Source organism: Anomaloglossus baeobatrachus, chromosome 2, assembly GCF_048569485.1.
Source record: "Anomaloglossus baeobatrachus isolate aAnoBae1 chromosome 2, aAnoBae1.hap1, whole genome shotgun sequence".
Taxonomy (NCBI): domain Eukaryota; kingdom Metazoa; phylum Chordata; class Amphibia; order Anura; family Aromobatidae; genus Anomaloglossus; species Anomaloglossus baeobatrachus.
The window spans coordinates 722,545,470-722,566,112 of record NC_134354.1 but is presented as its reverse complement, the minus strand read 5'-3'; the positions used below and the strand labels follow the sequence as shown (position 1 = coordinate 722,566,112).

Genomic DNA, 20,643 nt, shown 5'->3' with positions numbered 1-20,643 from the left:
CATCATGTGCAAATAGAGACATTTTAAACATTTATTCTTTTACTTCTACCCCTGAAATGTCAGGATTTTGATGAAATACCACTGCCAATGGTTCAATACAGATAGCAATTAATAGTGGTGATAAGGGGCACCCTTGCCTTGTTCCATTTGAGATTTTAAAACTAGAGGAAACATAAGGGCCCTCAGGGCCACAAGAAATGGACCCGATATACCAAAAATCCTTACCTTTTCAAAGATAAAAAAAAAGGATAAAGCTATGAAAAGCCTTTTCCGCATCTAGACTAAAGAGAACAGCCTGCTTTTTATTTCTGTTCACTACATCACTCAAATCCACTACCCTCCTGGTGTTGTCCCCGCCCTGATGGAATGGAACTAATCCCACCTGATCTATGTGAATTATGTTAAGCAAATATTAAGGCTATAGGCCAAAAGACAAGTAAAAATCTTCAGAACTGAATAAAGGAGAGCAATTGGCCTATAATTTGCACAATTGAGAGGGCCTGTGTCCGATTTAGGAATAAAAATCAGAAAGAAATGGCAAAGAGTACTGTTATGCTCGCGGGTGCAAGCACGAGTGGATCTACTAGGTCACAGTGTTTGCTCAACCTGAGGTGCATAACTAAGTGACTACCTCATCTTCACTAGAGCCTCTGATGGTGAGGATAGGCTTGTGCTGGAAGGTAGCCGTCAGGTGCTACTTAGGGAGATACGGAACTGTAACAGCTAATCCCAGCGGTAGGTAATGGCTAAGATGCAGGCCGGAACAGTCTCTGGTGCAGACAGCTGCAACAGGGATGGTTGATGTAGACTGGACGGCTGGTTCAGACTGGTATGGAGGGTACGGCTGATACAGTAAATACAGCAGGTTTGGCAGGTACAGGAGGCATGGATGGTACAGATAGGTGCAGCAGGTACAGCTGGTTCTAGGACACAGATGCATGTTAGCAAACACAACTTGAGAGACAGAGCACGAAAACGGACCTGACAACTAGCAAAGCGTCTCTAGGAATACAACATATCCCATAGGGGAGGATGCCTTAAGTATCGATACCTATGGGTTGAGAGGCACTTTTGGGTTAGGGCACGCTGACCCCTTAAGAATAGGTGTGTTTGCACACCCTAAGCACGCTGACAGGAGACCAGTGTGGCGTGAGCAGGCCCTGGGAGCTGAAGTGTGAGCAGGCCCTGGGAGCTGGAGGTAGGGATGTAGTCAGCTGCAACAGCTAAGCGCCCGAAATTGTGAGTTTTCCAGCATCACCGCCGGGAAGGAGAGCTACAGAATGCCGGTAACAGCATTACAAGTATCAGGTATGGGAGTATAGCGCCCCACGGGGCAGGCGGTTAACCTACTCGTCACTGGGCCGTCGACTGTCGCTTGTCACGGGTGGCCTAGCCCGGCTCCATTGCCCCGAGGCATACACGAGTTGGCTTGGGGCTAGGATAGGATGGAGTAGTGGTGAGGTGTTTGTCGTGATGCCAGCTGTGGTATGCAGCAAAGGAAATGGGCTGCTGCTGCAGTCGCTGTGCTCCGGGGCAGATGGTAGTAGCAGCTATGGGTGGTATCGCTCCCCACAGGTGGAGCGGGCCCCGGAGAGGATGATGATGAGGGGAGTAGTAATGGCGGCGGGGAGCGGCAGTTCGGGTAATAAAGAGTCTATGGTTGCGGTTCCAGGTGATTTACTCACTTTTGTACGATGCCGCTCACCCAGGTAATACCGGTTACTTGCTGTAATGGGCTCCGTCGAACCCGAATCCCTTTAGCGATCAGTCCGGTTTGGTGTTTGGTGGGTTTCTCCTTGTAACACCTGTCAGTGGATACCCTGGCTTGAAGCTACGAGGGGACGCTGGGTTTCACGAGATGTACTCTTGTCCCTAGCAGGTGCCGCAGTTCCGATGTGGACTCCGGCTTGATGCGAGGCACAGGATCCTATATGGCACTGTGCTGTTGGGCGCTTTGTAGTCAGGGAGGCTTGAAACTGTCCCCGTCCAGGCACATTCTGGAAAACCAATGTGAAGTATAATCTTCCCTAGGGTCCTACCGCCCTGTGTGGCGTCGGTTCGGTGGGGAGCAGAGATCCCTCCCCCCACGGAAACCGTTGTGAACTTCTCCTCCTTCCCACCAGAGCACCTATAGATGCAACTGCTCCATTTCTCTCCTGCTGGAGGACTCTGTAACTGTTGTGTCTTCTGACTCCCCATACTGGCTGCATATCCCCCCTTCAAGGTCCTACGCTAGTGAGACTGGGGCCTCTGTTGAGGGTATCCTGAAAATGCCTCTCTGTCAGCGACCCCTTATTACCCGACCCTAGCCCAGTCCCCAGTGGGAACAGGGCAACCTGATGTGTATTTGAGTGTGTAATGTGGTGAAACCAGGACTGACCACCTCAGGAACCAGGTTTAGCATTACACCCAAATTTGGGTGCAATAATCTGTGGCAACTGAAGCCTCAGGGGAGCCACACTCCCCCACAGCAAATGATGGCACTCCCGGGCTGCAGCAATTCAAAGTTTCGTACACCACATTTTGTATATGCATTAAACAAATAACATTCTTCCCATTATGGGAGGCACCATCATTAAATGCTACAAACATATCAACTCTACACCAGTAGCAATATCTAAAGCAGTATCAAAACATTTGCAAGATAAAAGCATTATCAAAACGTTCAAATAGCAAAAATATCAAAAAGAGTGTCAAACATTTTACAATTAATATTAACTTTTGCATAGGACAGAAAAGAGAGTGAGAGAGAAAAACATTAAAGAAGAACATGCAAGAAAACAGTTAATCTTTCTTGACTGCTGGTGGGCCTAGACGGCTGATCCCAACCTCCGGGCTCTGGACACTCAAGGAACATCCACGGGTAAAGTGTCCAACTTTGCCACAACAATAGCAAACCGGTGTGAGGATGTCCATCGTGTCAGAAACGTGTTTTTTCACAGGGACAATCCTGAAGCATCTGCAGAGGCTGGATTGCAATAACCTCAGTCTTTCCTCCATCACGTGGCTCCAAGGGACCCGGGTGAGCCACGGGAGTCATCGGGGAAGCATCAGTCGGGGGGGGGGGGGGGCAGGTTTTTGACAAATCCCAGAGTCCTTCCCTGCCCACACTAAAAAGGGTTGATTCTTTCCCAAAATTGCAAAGCTGCAAGTCCAGAATCTCTGGTGTTACAGGTACAGTGTCTGGGGTAAGCTGATCTTCTTCCTCTGTGGACATGTCTGGGCTAGTCTCTAGTTTCCTGTTAGTTGCTGGCAGTGGGGCTCATTTTGACGCTCTTTCTGGGCTCCTCCCATGCTTTACCCGCTCTTTGCGAGTACCGCCCATGAAGTCACGCCCCTTCTTTTTCCCGCGCTGCACAAGTAATGGCTACTGATCCCAATTAAACAGGTTTTCAAACACTCAGTCCAGTAAGGTGCACAGTACCCAGGTTTTAGACTGGGCACATTATCCTGTTCGTGACGCCAAATGTAGCGGCCCACGGGGCAGGCGGTTAACCTACTCGTTGCCGGGCCGTCGACTGTCGCTTGTCAAGGAGCGGTCTAACCCGATACCGTTGCTCCAAGGTGTACAGGTGTTGGTTTGGGGATAGGCTAGGATGATGGGAGTAGTGGTGAGGTGTTTGTCGTGACGCCACCTGTGGTATGCGGCCAGGGAATGGGCCGCCGCTGCGGTCGCTGTTTTCCAGGGCAGATGGTAGTAGCAGCTATGGGTGGTATTGCTCCCCACAGGTGGAGCGGGCCTTTTAAGGTTCATTTTTCATGCCGTGTGTCTTAGGCCTTAATGCAGAACTGTGTACAACCGAAGTGTTTGTTCTCTGACTACATCCAAGTCCTCAGTTCCTGTTTTCTCTTCAGATTTCTTTGAACTCTGTACAACCCAGCTATTTAATTTTTGTAAGCTTCTTGAACTGATATTGAAGCACTGTATATTTACATTACCTGCATCTGGAAAACCTCAAACAGAAACACATTAGAGAAGATTAATTTTCTGGAAAAAAAATACATTAAAATGTATTCATGAAGCCACTGCCCTACCTTTTGAATAGGCCTACAGAGTCATGTTGAGTACAATCACTCTGGGAATAAAAACAATGAATAACTAAAAGAAATGTAATTATAAATAAATCCCAAAGTACCTTTATTTAAAAAACCACAGCCATTTTGTTTACGGAGGCATTCACTATAGAACATCAAAACATTTTGTTACACTAACAGAAGCTTGTCCTAAAATGTTAATAGGAGCCTGTGAGCATGTGCAGCAGGACTCTTCTCCTCCTCTCTCCATTCATGTATAGAAGGATGTGATTCCAGTGGATATACAGATCTAATAATGGAGATACTAGGGGTGACGAACAAAGAAGAGGCTGCTCACAATTCTGTTCATCCTGTCTATCTGATCTAATACTGGAGATACCAGGAGTGCTGACATAAGAGAGGTCGCTCACACTGCTGTCAATCCTATCTGATTTAATACCGGAGATACCAGGGGTGCTGAGGTAAGAAGAGGCTGCTCACACTGCTGTCAACCCTATCTGATCTAATACTGGAGATGCCAGGGGTGTTGCGGTAAGAACAAGCTGCTAACACTGCTGTTTTTTCTATATAGTAAAACACTGAAATACCGTAGTGTGTATATATGTGTGTGTATGTATATATATATATATATATATATATATATATATATATATATATATACATACTGTATATATATTAGTACTAGAGATGAAATTATAACAAGTTCAAGTCTCTTAGTGAAACTGAAATGTAATGAACATAATAAAAAAAATAGAAAAAGCATACATTTCAAATAATCTCACTTCTTGCTAACCAAAAAGTAAGAAAATTAAAAAATGAAAAATAAGTACATTTGTTATGTAGGAGCCATCATCCTGTGTGTGGCACGACAATGAGGACATCCCACTGTGTGGGGGTCATCATACTGTGACGGGGCAATGAGGATGTCCTATTATGTACAGTGTTTCCCCGAAAATAAGACCTCTCCCAAAAATAAGACCTAGCAGGAGTTTTCAAGGAGGCTTAAATATAAGACATCCCCTGAAAATAAAACCTAGCCGCGGTTCAAAAATGAAGTGTCCATGCAGCAGTAAAATAGTTAAAGAATCCTCCAGGATACTTCATTAAAGACAGTGGACACCCCCTAAACAAAGAAGAGAGAAGACCCATGATCATACTCACCAGACGCCAAGCGGGACCAGGGAAGCGCATCAAGGTCCTGCGACGGAACATACACATCAGATCACATATACACACACATCAGATCACACACACATACTACAGAGCGCATACACACACTCACCACATCCAGCGATATCACTTGCTTCTTGGCGCGTGTAAGGACCTGCGACGCTGTGAACTGTGCAGTGAGATTCCAGGACCTTGCATCGCATGGCCGGAAGCACGTGGTATCTCCGGATGTTGTGAATGTGTGCGCGCGATTGTATAGGTATGTGCAATTTCATGAGTGTGTGTGTGAGTATATGCGATCGGATGTGTGAGTGTATACTGTCTGTCTGTTGTGTGTGAGTGTGTGTTCTGATGTGTGAGTGTCGGCAAGAGGCAGAGGAGGACAGCGTGCAGCACAGCTGCCTGGAGTGCCCACCGTAGATCACAGGGAGGAATGATGTGTGTGTGTGTGTGTGTGTGTTATCTGAGGTGTGAGTGTGTGTTCTGATGTATGTGAGTCAGATGCAGGGGAGGTCGGCGTGCTGCACAGAGATCACAGGGAGGAATGATATGGAATCTGATATGTGTGTGTGTGTGTCTATATGAGTGTATGCCATCTGATGTGTGAGTGTGTGATCTGAAGTATGTGTGTAGGCCAGACGCAGGGGAGGCGTGCAGCACACCTGCTGGGAGATCACAGGGAGATCTGGGAGCCATACAGACGCCCGGGGCTGGTAAGTATGACAATCCTGGGAAGTGGGGGGTTCTGCTTTATGGGGGCGTAAACTTACCGCCAACCATGTCTCCTCAAGAATAAGACGCCCCCTAATAATAAGACCTTGTGCTTTTTTCGGGGCAAAAAAAAATATAAGACAGTGTCTTATTTTCAGGAAAACAGGGTAGTACATTATGCTGTGTGCTGGTGTACTATGATCAAACTATGGAAGTGCCTGTGGGGAGATCATACTATAGAGGAAGTCACTATGAGAGCATCATATTGTGTGGGGGCATTATCATACTTCATTCAGTAGCTATGGGGGGGTCATCATATGGTGTGGGGGGCTGTCCATTGTCATACTGTAAGACTGTGAGGGCCATTATTAAATCAAGGGTATTATACTGTGTTTGTGGGGTGCATTTGTGTTGGCATCATAATCTATGGTAGCCATAATCGGCATATTGTAGTGAGTCAGAACACAAAGGGGCTTCAATAGGGGCACAATTACCGTATACAGTCATATGAAAAAGTTTGGGCACCCCTATTAATGTTAACCTTTTTACTTTATTACAATTTGGGTTTTTGCAACATCTATTTCAGTTTCAGATATCTAATAACTGATGGACTGAGATTGAAATGAGGTTTATTGTACTAACAGAAAATGTGCAATCCGCATTAAAACAAAATTTGACCGGTGCAAAAGTATGGGCACCTCAACATAAAAGTAACATTAATATTTTGTAGATCCTCCTTTTGCAAAAATAACAGCCTCTAGTCGGTTCCTGTAGTTTTTAATGAGTTCCTGGATCCTGGATGAAGGTATATTTGACCATTCCTGTTTACAAAACAATTCCAGGTCAGTTAAGTTTGATGGTCGCCGAGCATGGACAGCCGCTTCAAATCATCCCACAGATTTTCAATGATATTCAGGTCTGGGGACTGGGATGGCCATTCCAGAACATTGTAATTGTCCCTCTGCATGAATGCCTGAGTATATTTGGAGCGTTGTTTTGGATCATTGTCTTGCTGAAATATCCATCCCCTGCGTAACTTCAACTTCGTCACTGATTCATGCACATTATTGTCAAGAATCTGCTGATATGAGTTGAATCCATGCGACCCTCAACTTTAGCAAGATTCCCGGGCCACACAGCCCCAAAGCATGATGGAACCTCCAACAAATTATACTGTGGGTAGCAAGTGCTTTTCTTGGAATGCCGTGTTTTTTTGCCTCAATGCATAACGCCTTTTTGTATGACCAAAACAACTCAATCTTTGTTTCATCAGTCCACAGGACCTTCTTCCAAAATGTAACTGGCTTGTCCAAATGTGCTTTTGCATACCTCAGGTGACTCTGTTTGTGGCGTGCTTGCAGAAACGGCTTCTTTCGCATCACTCTCCCATACAGCTTCTCCTTGTGCAACGTGCGCTGTATTGTTGACCGATGCACATTGACACCATCTGCAGCAAGATGAAGCTGCAGGTCTTTGGAGGTGGTCTGTGGATTGTCCTTGACTGTTCTCACCATTCTTCTTCTCTGCCTTTCTGATATTTTTCTTGGCCTGCCACTTCTGGGCTTAACAAGAACTGTACCTGTGTTCTTCCAATTCCTTACTATGTTCCTCACAGTGGAAACTGACAGTTTAAATCTCTGAGACAACTTTTTGTATCCTTCCCCTGAACAACTATGTTGAATAATCTTTGTTTTCAGATCATTTGAGAGTTGTTTTGAGGAGCCCATGATGCCACTCTTCATAGGAGATTCAAATAGGAGAACAACTTGCAAGTGGCCACCTTAAATACCTTTTCTCATGATTGGATACACCTGCCTATGAAGTTCAAAGCTCAATGAGGTTACAAAACCAATTTAGTGCTTTAGAAAGTTAGTAAAAAGTAGTTAGGAGTGTTCAAATCAAGAAATTGATAAGGGTGCCCATACTTTTGCACCGGTCAAATTTTGTTTAAATACGGATTGCACATTTTCTGTTAGTACAATAAACCTCATTTCAATCCAGAAATATTACTCAGACCATCAGTTATTAGATATATGAAACTGAAATAGCTGTTGCAAAAACCCAAATTGTTATAAAGAAAAAAGGTTAACATTAATAGGGGTGCCCAAACTTTTTCATATGACTGTATGTGCCGCAATACAAGTCCCTCTCTTTGTCTTTAAGTTAAGAGTCATGCCCTTCTGTGACTACTCCATATATTTTTTAGGGCGCGTGGGTGGGCACGATTAGGATTTTTGCTCTGGGACCCCCTTGCTATGAATGTCCCTCGGTGATTACCACCACTACTGTTTTGTGTCCCAAATCAATAAATTAGATTTTTTTTTAATTATTTTACAAAGTTCTGATTTTTTTTAAGGCCCTAAAATAAAAATAATTATTATAATAATTATAAATAATAATTATTTAATATAATTAATAATAATTTAATTTATAATATATATAATATATAATTTAATAATAATTATTTAATAATTATTAAATAATTATTATTTTAAAAAAACACCTGTGTTTGGCATCTGCGTAATCACAGTGACCCAAGGAATCCCCTGACCATGTCATTGCTGCAGCAGAATGAACACTGTATACAATACCCAGTGTTGTTATTGATGCTTTTTCCCCATTTCCCCGCACTCGGCTTGTTTCCCTTTTTCCCCACACTCGGCTTATTTCCCCCTTTTTCACTGCATTCGACTTGTTTCCCCATTTTTCCCCACACTTGGCTTATTTCCCCCTCTTTCACCACACTCCAATTAGTCCCCCTTTTCCCCCGCACTTGGCTTGTTTCCCCCTTTCCCAGCACTCGGGTTATTTCCCCCTTTTCCCCCACCCTCGGCTTGTTCCCCCTTTCCCAGCACTCGGCTTATTTCCCCATACTCGGCTTATTTCCCCACACTCACCTTATTTCCCCCACACTCGGCTTGTTTCCGCCTTTTTCCTGCACTCGACTTGTTTCCCCCACACTCGGCTTGTTTCCCCCTTTTCCCTGCACTCAGCTTATTTCCCCCATTTCCCCACACTCGGCTTGTTTCCCCCGCACTTGACTTGTTTCCCCCTTTTTCCCCACACTCGGCTTATTTCCCTCTCTTTCACACTTCAATTATTCCCCCTTTTTCCCTGCACTCAGCTTATTTCCCCCATTTCCCAGCACTCGGCTTGTTTCCCCCTTTTTTCAGCACTTGGCTTATTTCCCCCTTTTCCCAGCACTCGGCTTATTTCCCCCTTTCCCCCAAACTTGGCTTATTACCCTCCACAATCGGCTTGTTCCCCCCTTTTTCCTACACACTTGGCTTACAGTGCCTTCCGAAAGTATTCGGCCCCTTGAATTTTTCAACCTTTTCCCACATTTCAGGCTTCAAACATAAAGATACATAATTTAAATTTTATGGTGAAGGATCAACAACAAGTGGGACACAATTGTGAAGTTGAAAGAAATGTATTGCTTATTTTAAACTTTTATAAAAAAAAATAAAAAACTGAAAATTGGGGCGTGCAATATTATTCGTCCCCTTTAAGTTAATACTTTGTAGCGCCACCTTTTGCTGCGATTACAGCTGCAGTCACTTGGGGTATGTCTCTATCAGTTTTGCACATCGAGAGACTGAAATTCTTGCCCATTCTTCCTTTGCCAATAGCTGGAGCTGAGTGAGGTTGAATGGAGAGTGTTTGTGAACAGCAGTTTTCAGCTCTTTCCACAGATTCTCGATTGGATTCAGGTCTGGACTGTGACTTGGCCATTCTAACACCTGGATACGTTTATTTATGAACCATTCCATTGTAGATTTTGCTTTATGTTTGGGATCATTGTCTTGTTGGAAGACAAATCTCTGTCCCAGTCTCAGGTCTTTTGCAGACTCCAACAGGTTTTCTTCAAGAATGGTCCTGTATTTGGCTCCATCCATCTTCCCATCAATTTTAACCATCTTCTCTGTCCCTGCTGAAGAAAAGACGGCCCAAACCATGATGCTGCCACCACCATGTTTGACAGTGGGGATGGTGTGTTCAGGATGATGAGCTGTGTTGTTTTTACGCCAAACATATCGTTTGGCATTGTGCCTAAAAAGTTCAATTTTGGATTCATCTGACCAGAGCACCTTCTTCCACATGTTTGGTGTGTATCCCAGGTGGCTTGTGGAAAACTTTAAACAACACTTTTTATGGATATCTTTGATAAATGGCTTTCTTCTTGCCACTCTTCCATAAAGGCCAGATTTGTACAGTGTACGACTAATTGTTGACCTATGGACAGACTCTCCCACTCTCAGCTGTAGAGCTCTGCAGTTCATCCAGAGGGATCATGGGCCTCTTGGCTGCATCTCTGATCAGTTTTCTCCTTGTTTGTGATGAAATTTTGGAGGGACGGCCAGGTCTTGGTAGATTTGCAGTGGTAGGGCACTTTTCCACTTGCGTACTGCTTCCGATGCAGGAGCATCGGAAGCAATATGCTAATGACCCTCTGCTACGGTGTCAGCCGAGGGTCATGCAACTGTGATGCGATCTTGCGATCGCATCATAGGAGCGGAGAAGATGGAGGGAGCACTTTCTCCCCAACTCCTCCATTGTCTGTCTCTGTGTGCACTGCAGTCGCATAACATGCGACTGCAGTGCGATTATACACACACGTGAGCCGAGACTTGGTGCAAATCGCAGCATGCTGCGATTGCACCGAGAGCCCAATTCGTGTGGAGAAAAAACGGGACTGAGGAAACTGTCTCATTAACACTGGTGCGAGTGCAATCAGATTTTTTTATCGGATCGAACTCGCACCAGGAAATCGCAGATGGAAAAGCGCCTGTATGATACTCTTTCAATTTCAATATGATCGCTTGCACAGTGCTTCTTGGGATGTTTAAATTTGTGGAAATCTTTTGTAACCAAATCTGGCTTTAATCTTCTTCACAACAGTATCACGAACCTGCCTGTTGTGTTCCTTGGTTTTCATGATGCTCTCTCTGTGGCTATGTGCCCATGGAAGCTTGCTTCTGCGGATTTTGACGCGGAAAACCTGCGGATTTATCTGGATTTTCCAGATAAATCTGCAGGTTTCAGCATGTACAGACACTCCCCATGTTATCCTATGGGACATGGGGAGTGTCTGTGTCCACGCTGCGGTTACATGCGACTGCGGAATATGCTGCAGATGTCCCGCAGCCGCACGTAACTGCATGTCAATTATTCCTGCGGAATTACCTGCGGAAATCCCGGCCCTCCGCTATGGAGATAGAGGCCGGGACTTCCGCAGGTAAATCGCATGAAAGTCCGCAGGTTTACCGCAGCTATATCGCTGTACTACCGCAGCTAAAAATAGCTGCGGATGCCGGCGGGCAGGTACGAGCTCCCGTGGGCACATAGCCTGAGACTATGACAGAGGAGGAGCATTTATACAGAGACTCGATTACACACAGGTGGATTATATTTATCATCATCAGTCATTTAGGACAACATTGGATCATTCAGAGATTCTCAATCAACTTCTGGAGTGAGTTTGTTGCACTGAGAGTAAAAAGGGGCTGAAGAATATTGCACACTCAATTTTCAGTTTTTTATTTTATAAAAAAGTTTAAAATAAGCAATAAATTTCGTTCACATTCATAATTGTGTCCCACTTGTTGTTGATTCTTCACCATGACATTAACATTTTTGTCTTTATGTTTGAAGACAGAAATGTGGGAAAAGGTTGAAAAATTCAAGGGGGCCGAATACTTTTGCAAGGCACTGTATTTCCCCCACACTCGGCTAATTTCCCTCTTTCCCAGCATTCAGTTTATTTTCCCCACACTCGGATTTCCCCCTTTTTCCCCCACACTCGGCTTGTTTCCCCCCCACACTCGGCTTGTTTCCCCCCACACTCGGCTTGTTTCCCCCCACACTCGGCTTGTTTCCCCCATTTCCCCTCTGTCAGCTTGTTTGCGTCTTTTCCCCACACTCGGCTTGTTTCTCCCCACACTCGGCTTGTTTCCCCCACTCTCGGTTTGTTTCCGCCTATTCCCCACACTCTGCTTATTTCCCCACACTCGGCTTGTTTCCCCCCACACTTGGCTTGTTTCCCCCATTTCCCTACACTCTGCTTATTTCCCCACACTCTGCTTGTTTCCGCCTTTTCCCCACACTCTGCTTGTTTCCGCCTTTCCCCACTCGGCTTGTTTCCACCTTTTCCCCACACTCTGCTTGTTTCCCCCTTTTCCCCAATCTCGGCTTTTTTCCCCCCACACTCGGCTTGTTTCCGCCTTTTCCCCACACTCTGCTTGTTTCCCTCTTTCCCCACTCGGCTTGTTTCCGCCTTTTCCCCATACTCTGCCTGTTTCCCCCTTTCCCCACTCGGCTTGTTTCCGCCATTTCCCCACACTCTGCTTGTTTCCCCCTTTTCCCCAATCTCAGCTTTTTTCCCCCCACACTCGGCTTGTTTCCGCCTTTTCCCCACACTCTGCTTGTTTCCCCACTCGGCTTCTTTCCGCCTTTTCCCCACACTCTGCTTGTTTCTGCCTTTTCCCCACACTCTGCTTGTTTCCCCCTTTTCCCCACACTCGGCTTGTTTCCGGCTTTTCCCCACACTCTGCTTGTTTCCCCCTTTTCCCCAATCTCGGCTTTTTCCCCCCCACACTCGGCTTGTTTCCGCCTTTTCCCCACACTGTGCTTGTTTCCCCCTTCGGCTTGTTTCCGCCTTTTCCCCATACTCTGCCTGTTTCCCCCTTTCCCCACTCGGCTTGTTTCTGCCTTTTCCCCATACTCTGCCTGTTTCCCCCTTTCCCCGCTCGGCTTGTTTCTGCCTTTTCCCCATACTCTGCCTGTTTCCCCCTTTCCCCACTCGCCTTGTTTCCGCCTTTTCCCACACTCTGCTTGTTTCCCCCAATCTCGGCTTTTTCCCCCCCACACTCGGCTTGTTTCCGCCTTTTCCCCACACTCTGCTTGTTTCCCTCTTTTCCCCACACTCTGCTTGTTTCCCCACACTCTGCCTTTTTCCCTGCTCTCGGCCTGTTTCCCCCAGCTCTCGACTTGTTTCCGCCTTTTCCCCACACTCGTCTTGTTTCCCCACCATACTCGGCTTGTTTCCTCACCACACTCGGCTTATTTCCCCCTCCCCCCCACACTCGGCTTGTTTCCCCCTTTCCCTGTACATTATATGGCGCAGAGATAGGAGCCCGGCAGAATTACAGTTCGTCTGAAGAAAAGAGGACGCTATAGGCCACCAGCAAGTTAAGGAGGAAAAAAATCAGAATACAAGACCTCTGTGGTCTCTCAGGGGTTAACCAGCACCACCTTTGCCGGATCTGCCGTAGCGCCGGCCGGTGTGGACGGGGCAGATAACGGGACTTTCTTGTCTGCAGTGTTTACGTGACCCTCATATGTTTGCTCTAGGAGGAAGCTCCTGACTTGGCCGGACCCCCGTGCCGCCGGCTCGCACCCGTGGCCGCCGGCCATTGGTTACCGGCACAGGCTCCATCTCCCCCTCCGCCACCTCCAACCTAAACCCAAACTTTCCTCCTTTCCCTCCGGTCCCTCACAAAGGACAGCTGTTAGCCAATCAGAGCGCGTCTCTCAGCATCCAATTAGAATGTTCCAAGGAGTGACCAATCCGGATGCGGCTCTCGGCGGCGGGGCTGGCGGTCTGTCAGTGCGGGCAGTCAGTGCTGTGTGAGCGGCTGCCGGGATGTGACTGCTCCGAGCGCTGCGCTCTGCTGTCTGCGCGCACAGGGATGAGCTCCGGGACAATGCCGGGCGGACTGCGCCTCCTGCTCCTCCCCTGTGAGTACAGCGCGGCTCTTATCCTCCACTGGTGGCAACTTTTCTCCATGCACAGAAGAAACTTTCCCCATCAGATACCGAGCACAGCTCCGACCTCCGGAGCCTCCGCCGCTGCCGTATCATGGGGAAAACCAAGTAGTTTTATTATGCGTGATGGCAGTGGTTGTGTAGTGATGTCAGCTCGGGTTGTCAAAGGTATTGAGGTAGAAGTTGTCAGCGAGTGATAACAGCGGCAGAGGTTGTCAGTGCCTCGGGATGTCAGCCGCGGCGGTTGTCAGCGCCTCGGGATGTCAGCCGCGGTGGTTGTCAGCGCCTCGAGATGTCAGCCGCGGTGGTTGTCAGCGCCTCGGGATGTCAGCCGCGGTGGTTGTCAGCGCCTCGGGATGTCAGCCGCGGTGGTTGTCAGCGCCTCGGGATGTCAGCCGCGGTGGTTGTCAGCGCCTCGGGATGTCAGCCGCGGTGATTGTCAGCGCCTCGGGATGTCAGCCGCGGTGGTTGTCAGCGCCTCGGGATGTCAGCCGCGGTGGTTGTCAGCGCCTCGGGATGTCAGCCGCGGTGGTTGTCAGCGCCTCGGGATGTCAGCCGCGGTGGTTGTCAGCGCCTCGGGATGTCAGCCGCGGTGGTTGTCAGCGCCTCGGGATGTCAGCCGCGGTGGTTGTCACTTGTCAGCGCCTCGGGATGTCAGCCGCGGTGGTTGTCAGCGCCTCGGGATGTCAGCCGCTGAGGTTGTTGGCCGACTGATGGTGACGGTTGTCGGAGGGGTGAAAGCGGGGGCAAGGGTTGTCGGCTGCTGTTGTTGGATGGGTGGCAGCAGGGCTTGTTAGAGACGTGATGGCTGCAGTTGTCAGAGGGGTGATGATGTCGGTCGTTAGTCAACTGATGGAAATGGCTGTCGGAGGGGTGATGGCTGCGCCGGTGGCTGTCAGCGGGGTGAAGGTGAGGCAGCGGTTGTCGGAGAAGTAATGATGTTTGTCAAAGAGGTGATGGCTCTGGTTGCTGCCATAGTGATGGCTGTCGTGTGTGTGTGGTGAAGGGGGCAATGGTCATCGGAGGGGTGGTGACGGGGGCAAGGGTCGTCGGAGGGGTGGTGACGGGGGCAAGGGTCGTCGGAGGGGTGGTGACGGGGGGGCAGGGGTCGTCGGAGGGGTGGTGACGGGGGGGCAGGGGTCGTCGGAGGGGTGGTGACGGGGGGGCAGGGGTCGTCGGAGGGGTGGTGACGGGGGGGCAGGGGTCGTCGGAGGGGTGGTGACGGGGGGGCAGGGGTCGTCGGAGGGGTGGTGACGGGGGGGCAGGGGTCGTCGGAGGGGTGGTGACGGGGGGGCAGGGGTCGTCGGAGGGGTGGTGACGGGGGGGCAGGGGTCGTCGGAGGGGTGGTGACGGGGGGGCAGGGGTAGTCGGAGGGGTGGTGACGGGGGGGCAGGGGTCGTCGGAGGGGTGGTGACGGGGGGGCAGGAGTCGTCGGAGGGGTGGTGATGGGGGGGCAGGGGTCGTCGGAGGGGTGGTGACGGGGGGGCAGGGGTCGTCGGAGGGGTGGTGACGGGCGCAGGGTTGGTAACAGCAGAGCTGGTCTGCGGGGTGATGTTGACCCCGCACAGACTGACCTCAGTTGCGGTGGGTTTGCAGTTGATGAAGTTGTTTTGTTCTGTGAAGATGTCAGATAATTGTCAGCTGTGACCCGGAGGACAGCGGGGGAGGTGGTCAGCTTTTACGTGGTCAGCTGCAGACTTTGTTGCTCAGTTGGGTGAAGGCTCGTGGGATGAGGTTGTTAGTTTCTGTGACACTGAGGTTGACCGTTATAACATTGGGGCTGAGGTGATAAATATCGACATCTCATAAAGGTTTTAGTTTTCCTTTGGGCCATGCGCGCACGTTGCGTTCTGGAGTGACAAATAAAACACAGCGGTTTGGATGCCTTTTGAATGCAGAATTGATGCTTTCCCACTGACAGAGGAACAAGCATCATCCAAAACACACAAATAAGTGACACGTTGCTTTTTAGAACACCGATTTTGTCAAAAATTTGGAATCCAAAACACAGCGTTTCAAAACGCAACGTGCGCGTGGAATTTGCTAATTGTCATAGACTTTGCTGGGGACGCAGAACACATGCGCTTATGCTGCAGTTTAAAACGCTGCTTAAACTCACGAAAAAACGCAATGTGCGCACACAGCCTTACATAGCTTTGCCAGGAAATTTCTGTTTTGTTGTTAAGTAGTCACCAATTGTGTGGTTGCCCCCGATAATGAGGTGTCCTACTCATGGTGGGGATCATTGTCCTGTTACATGAAGAAGAGATGTGCGATGTACCGGGGAGACGACCATGGTCCATTTTGATGGCCACATATATTATATGTGCGTATTACGTATGGCGTGGCAGTATCTGGTTACTGGGTTATCTGGTTACTGTGGACGGTCGTCCCACGCCGCTCGTCTCTGGCTGTGAACATTTACGTTGAGGGCCCCTTTAGTAGAGATATTCTGCAGGTACAGCAGTGTGAAGGGGGACTCAGCCGTCTCCTCTAGAAATGATGTAGGTGCCAGGGTTGTCCTCATAAGATCACCCCAATCCTGATGTCTGTGTTAACCCCTGATGAGCAGTCTGTTTCCACCTTTGATCTGGTCTGTCCTGGGGTCAGCGATTCAGATGTTCCCGGCAGCCCTTCATCTGTCCGTTCTTCTGACCTGCACATTTAGGGCCACCACCTTAAAAATACTCTGTGTCATGAGTAAGAGATTGAGAAAATTGAAAGTTTCCTTATTTTGTCAAATCAAATGAGATTTCACCAAATGTTAGACTGTCCGGTCACATCAGTGTAAATCATTCCAAATGTCCCATTCCTGAAGAGCTGGGGATTTTTGGGGTCTTGACTTAGGAACGTCTGACTGACGGCCCTAACTTGCCGTTCTGACCCAAACCAGTTATCCACCTTTCACCACTTTTCCACTAAAATAAGACACAGACTGCGTGACATTGGATGTAAAGGCCACAGCAGCCTCGTTTATTAACACCAAAATAATCAATAACATTTTATTCATAAATATAGTAAATAACTCCATAAGCATAACCACCAGCAAAGGAGGGGGGGTAAGTGAAGAGTCCCTTTGTCCATGATTGCAACACCAGCTCCACCATGTGCCCTCAGCCGCACCACACCGACTCGAGGACACCCAGCCGAGTGTTGCTCCACCATGTGCCCTCAGCCGCACCACACCGGCTCGAGGACACCCAGCACATTAACATGCCCTGCTGTGACCCAGCACAGCAGGGTCCCACGTTAACATGTCCCGCTGTGACCGAGCACAGCAGGGACCCACCAACCATACCATTGCACACCAGGGGTAACCCGCTCCTGCACTGGGTTCCCCCCCGCTCTTTGTGCAATCCACCGACTTCAAATACCCCCCTCCTTTCCGCCGACTGCTGCGACAAGGTCGATCCTCCTCGTCTCTCCATGACGATCGCCAGGAATCCAAAATAGGGCGGGTGGGCGGGACAATTCAAGACGTCTTCCAGGTAGTGAATGACCTCCCACCTCCTAATCTAGCCCTGTATATACTCCCCTACACTAGCAACCCCCTGACCAATTACATGGCCCCACAGCCCTATAACTCCACCTCCCACTTTTCCCGCACAAAATACCCTGTACCTTAACCCCTTGCTAACCCTCAGGCCTAGCATCCCTCCTCAGTCATGTTGCCCTCCCTTGAGCCCTTTCAGGGCAGGCGTCCGGGCTTTTCTTGACTTAGGAACGTCTGACTGACGGCCCTAACTTGCCGTTCTGACCCAAACCAGTTATCCACCTTTCACCACTTTTCCACTAAAATAAGACACAGACTGCGTGACATTGGATGTAAAGGCCACAGCAGCCTCGTTTATTAACACCAAAATAATCAATAACATTTTATTCATAAATATAGTAAATAACTCCATAAGCATAACCACCAGCAAAGGAGGGGGGGTAAGTGAAGAGTCCCTTTGTCCATGATTGCAACACCAGCTCCACCATGTGCCCTCAGCCGCACCACACCGACTCGAGGACACCCAGCCGAGTGTTGCTCCACCATGTGCCCTCAGCCGCACCACACCGGCTCGAGGACACCCAGCACATTAACATGCCCTGCTGTGACCCAGCACAGCAGGGTCCCACGTTAACATGTCCCGCTGTGACCGAGCACAGCAGGGACCCACCAACCATACCATTGCACACCAGGGGTAACCCGCTCCTGCACTGGGTTCCCCCCCGCTCTTTGTGCAATCCACCGACTTCAAATACCCCCCTCCTTTCCGCCACAGCGAGCACGTATGACACCTTGTACGTGCGAGCCCCACCACCAAAACCCGACCCGAGCCGACTCCTCGGGTCGAGCAACCAATACTGCGGGACCAATGTCAATCAAGCAAAATGACCCCCCAATAGACTTTACGATGTCAACCTGCACCAAACCACCAATACAACAAGGTCAGCCGACCCAAGACCTGCAACTAGCCGAACACATCGTCCGATCCTATGTACCGCCTGCGCGACCAGTCCCCAACGAGCCACCAGAGCCGCCGCCCCCATCTCCCCGGAATAGGGGGCAAGCTTGGCCTCGTTGAGACAGCTACCCTGCAGGCGCCGCTGAAATTTACACATCCACTGATAATCAAACAAAGCCAACCATTATTGGTGTACCAGTACAACAAGGGCAGCCGCCCCAAGACCAGCAACTAGCCAACCACGCTGTCCGATCCTATGCACCGCCTGCGCGACCAGTCCCCAACGAGCCACCAGAGCCGCCGCCCCCATCTCTACGGAATAGGGGGGGGCAAGCTTGGCCTCGTTGAGACAGCTACACTGCAGGCGCCGCTGAAATTTACACATCCACTGATAATGAAACAAAGCCAACCATTATTGGTGTACCAGTACAACAAGGGCAGCCGCCCCAAGACCAGAAACTAGCCAGCCCTGCTGTCCGATCCTATGCACCGCCTGCGCGACCAGTCCCCAACGAGCCACCTGAGCCGCCGCCCCCATCTCCAAGGAATAAGGGGGCAAGCTCGGCCTCGTTGAGACAGCTACACTGCAGGCGCCTCCAAATTACATATCAGCTGGTAATTAAGCAAAGCCAACCTTTATAGTTGGAAACAAAACAACCTCCCCTGTTTCCCCAACCTCTGGTAGATCCTAAGACATACCAAATAATGAACCGCTAGACAGTCATGCCCCTGCGAACAACAACACGAGCACGCCACCCAGGCAGGAAGAAATGGCCCAGGGCCATCAAGCCCGATGTCACGGATCAAGCACCCCGGATGCCCCCCAGCGACCACGTCTCATCCACCCACGTGCGGTACCAAAACGCTGCTGTTCCCGTAAACTGTGTATTATCACACCGATCCTGGAATTACCACCCAGTCCAATAGCCAAAACCATTCCACCCCAAAGACACAACAACACGGGACCAAAGACAGTCAAGCCGACCACCGGCCTGAAGAAAAGACCTTAACTATATCCCACTGTGTAACCATACTCCCACCACCAGATGAGTTCCCTAATTAAGTCAGCATACACCCTTCTGACCACCGCATAATGCTCAAAGCCCCGCAAAAGGGGGGGGCACATAAGCACAGTTAATCATTGGTATCTCCGTGTGCTTTGAACCTGGCAGCACAACCCTACCGTTGCCACCCTCTCACCAAAAGCCAACTGCACACCACACCCCATCCCCGCTAAACTGCAGACTCAATACAACTCACAAAATGAGAGAACAGAAACTCCCACTCGACCCGTAATCCAGAGAAACTCAAACACCATATTTCTCCGAAGTTGCAGACACCATAAGCCAGGGCCAACCGTCAACGTTGCACCCACGAGTGTCTGGTGCCTCCCCGCCATTCAGCCCTAAAGCGCCGCAAAACAACCCCCCAAACGGGGCACCGCCCCAGACAATTACCACGTCCTTAAACCATAAGAGCCAGTGCATACCGCACTGGCTACCCCAGCCATCCAGCCCAACATTGCGGGAGGTAATGGCATAGTTGCAACCTACTCACACACTACTTCAAATACCTCACCCGCAGCTGCGCCGCACCACTGTGCACCCGTGATACCTGCCGGTCCCGACCAATACGTAAGACCAAAGGAACCGCCCGGCAATGTACTGCCGGGAGGGGCTGCACCACCGCGTGGCAGCCCGCGAAACCCACAACAGGCCCCACAGTCTGTCCACATAATCAACAAATGGAGCAACACCCGCCAGCAGCACTACCTGGCTGGAAACTACCGCAAGTCGCCAATAGGAGGCCCCCCCCGACACCAATAAGCCACACACTAGATCACCCAATGCAAATGTCACTTATTCCTTGCACCGACACATTACCCGAGCCCCCTACCCGGGGGGCACCAGGAAGAAACACACCAAGACGAACCCTATACCCATAAGGCAAAGCCAAGTCAGCTGTACCCAGAAGAAACACCCCAAACCCATCGTAAACGAGAACCACCTACTCTTATTATAAACTCCTGTGGAGCTACTATCAACCGCCATAACGAATGCCGCCCAATACGGACTGCCAACGTTAAGCCGGCAACCCTACTAAGAACCGCATATCAATCCGCGTGTATAAAACTTGTTAAAACTGCCCCCGTGCAGACACTGCCGGCAGACTCCCGTAATCTCCCCATGAACCCCCAAACGGCACGTGAACCCACGAATTCAAGAAGCCAAACTGGACCACAAAACAGTAGCATGATATACACGGGAACCTGATAATGGCCCGTAACTGTACCTCAAACATAGGGCCCCACCTATACGAACCACACACATCGATTTATCCCACACATTCTAACTCTGCAAATACACTCTGGGCATGAAGAAACAGCTTAGCAAGCCCAGGTTGTCCCAGAAACAGAAAATAAGCACTCAACCATCCCGAATATTGGAATAATACCCAACTATGGGAACGAACCCGAACCATAGACCCCAATAACCGGCATTGCGCAACC

General features: G+C 49.4%; 1 protein-coding gene across 2 annotated transcripts in view; it reads left to right on the top strand.

Annotated features, from left to right (window-relative positions):
• The first annotated feature begins 13,541 nt into the window (after nucleotides 1-13,541).
• B3GLCT (beta 3-glucosyltransferase) overlaps nucleotides 13,542-20,643 on the top strand; it is a 571,051-nt gene continuing 563,949 nt past the window's right edge. For both annotated transcript variants that reach the window (XM_075337354.1, XM_075337355.1), the window contains exon 1: nucleotides 13,542-13,656. In XM_075337354.1, coding sequence (XP_075193469.1) covers nucleotides 13,608-13,656 — 49 coding nt within the window. In that variant the 5' untranslated portion in view covers nucleotides 13,542-13,607. The remainder of the gene's footprint in view (nucleotides 13,657-20,643) is intronic.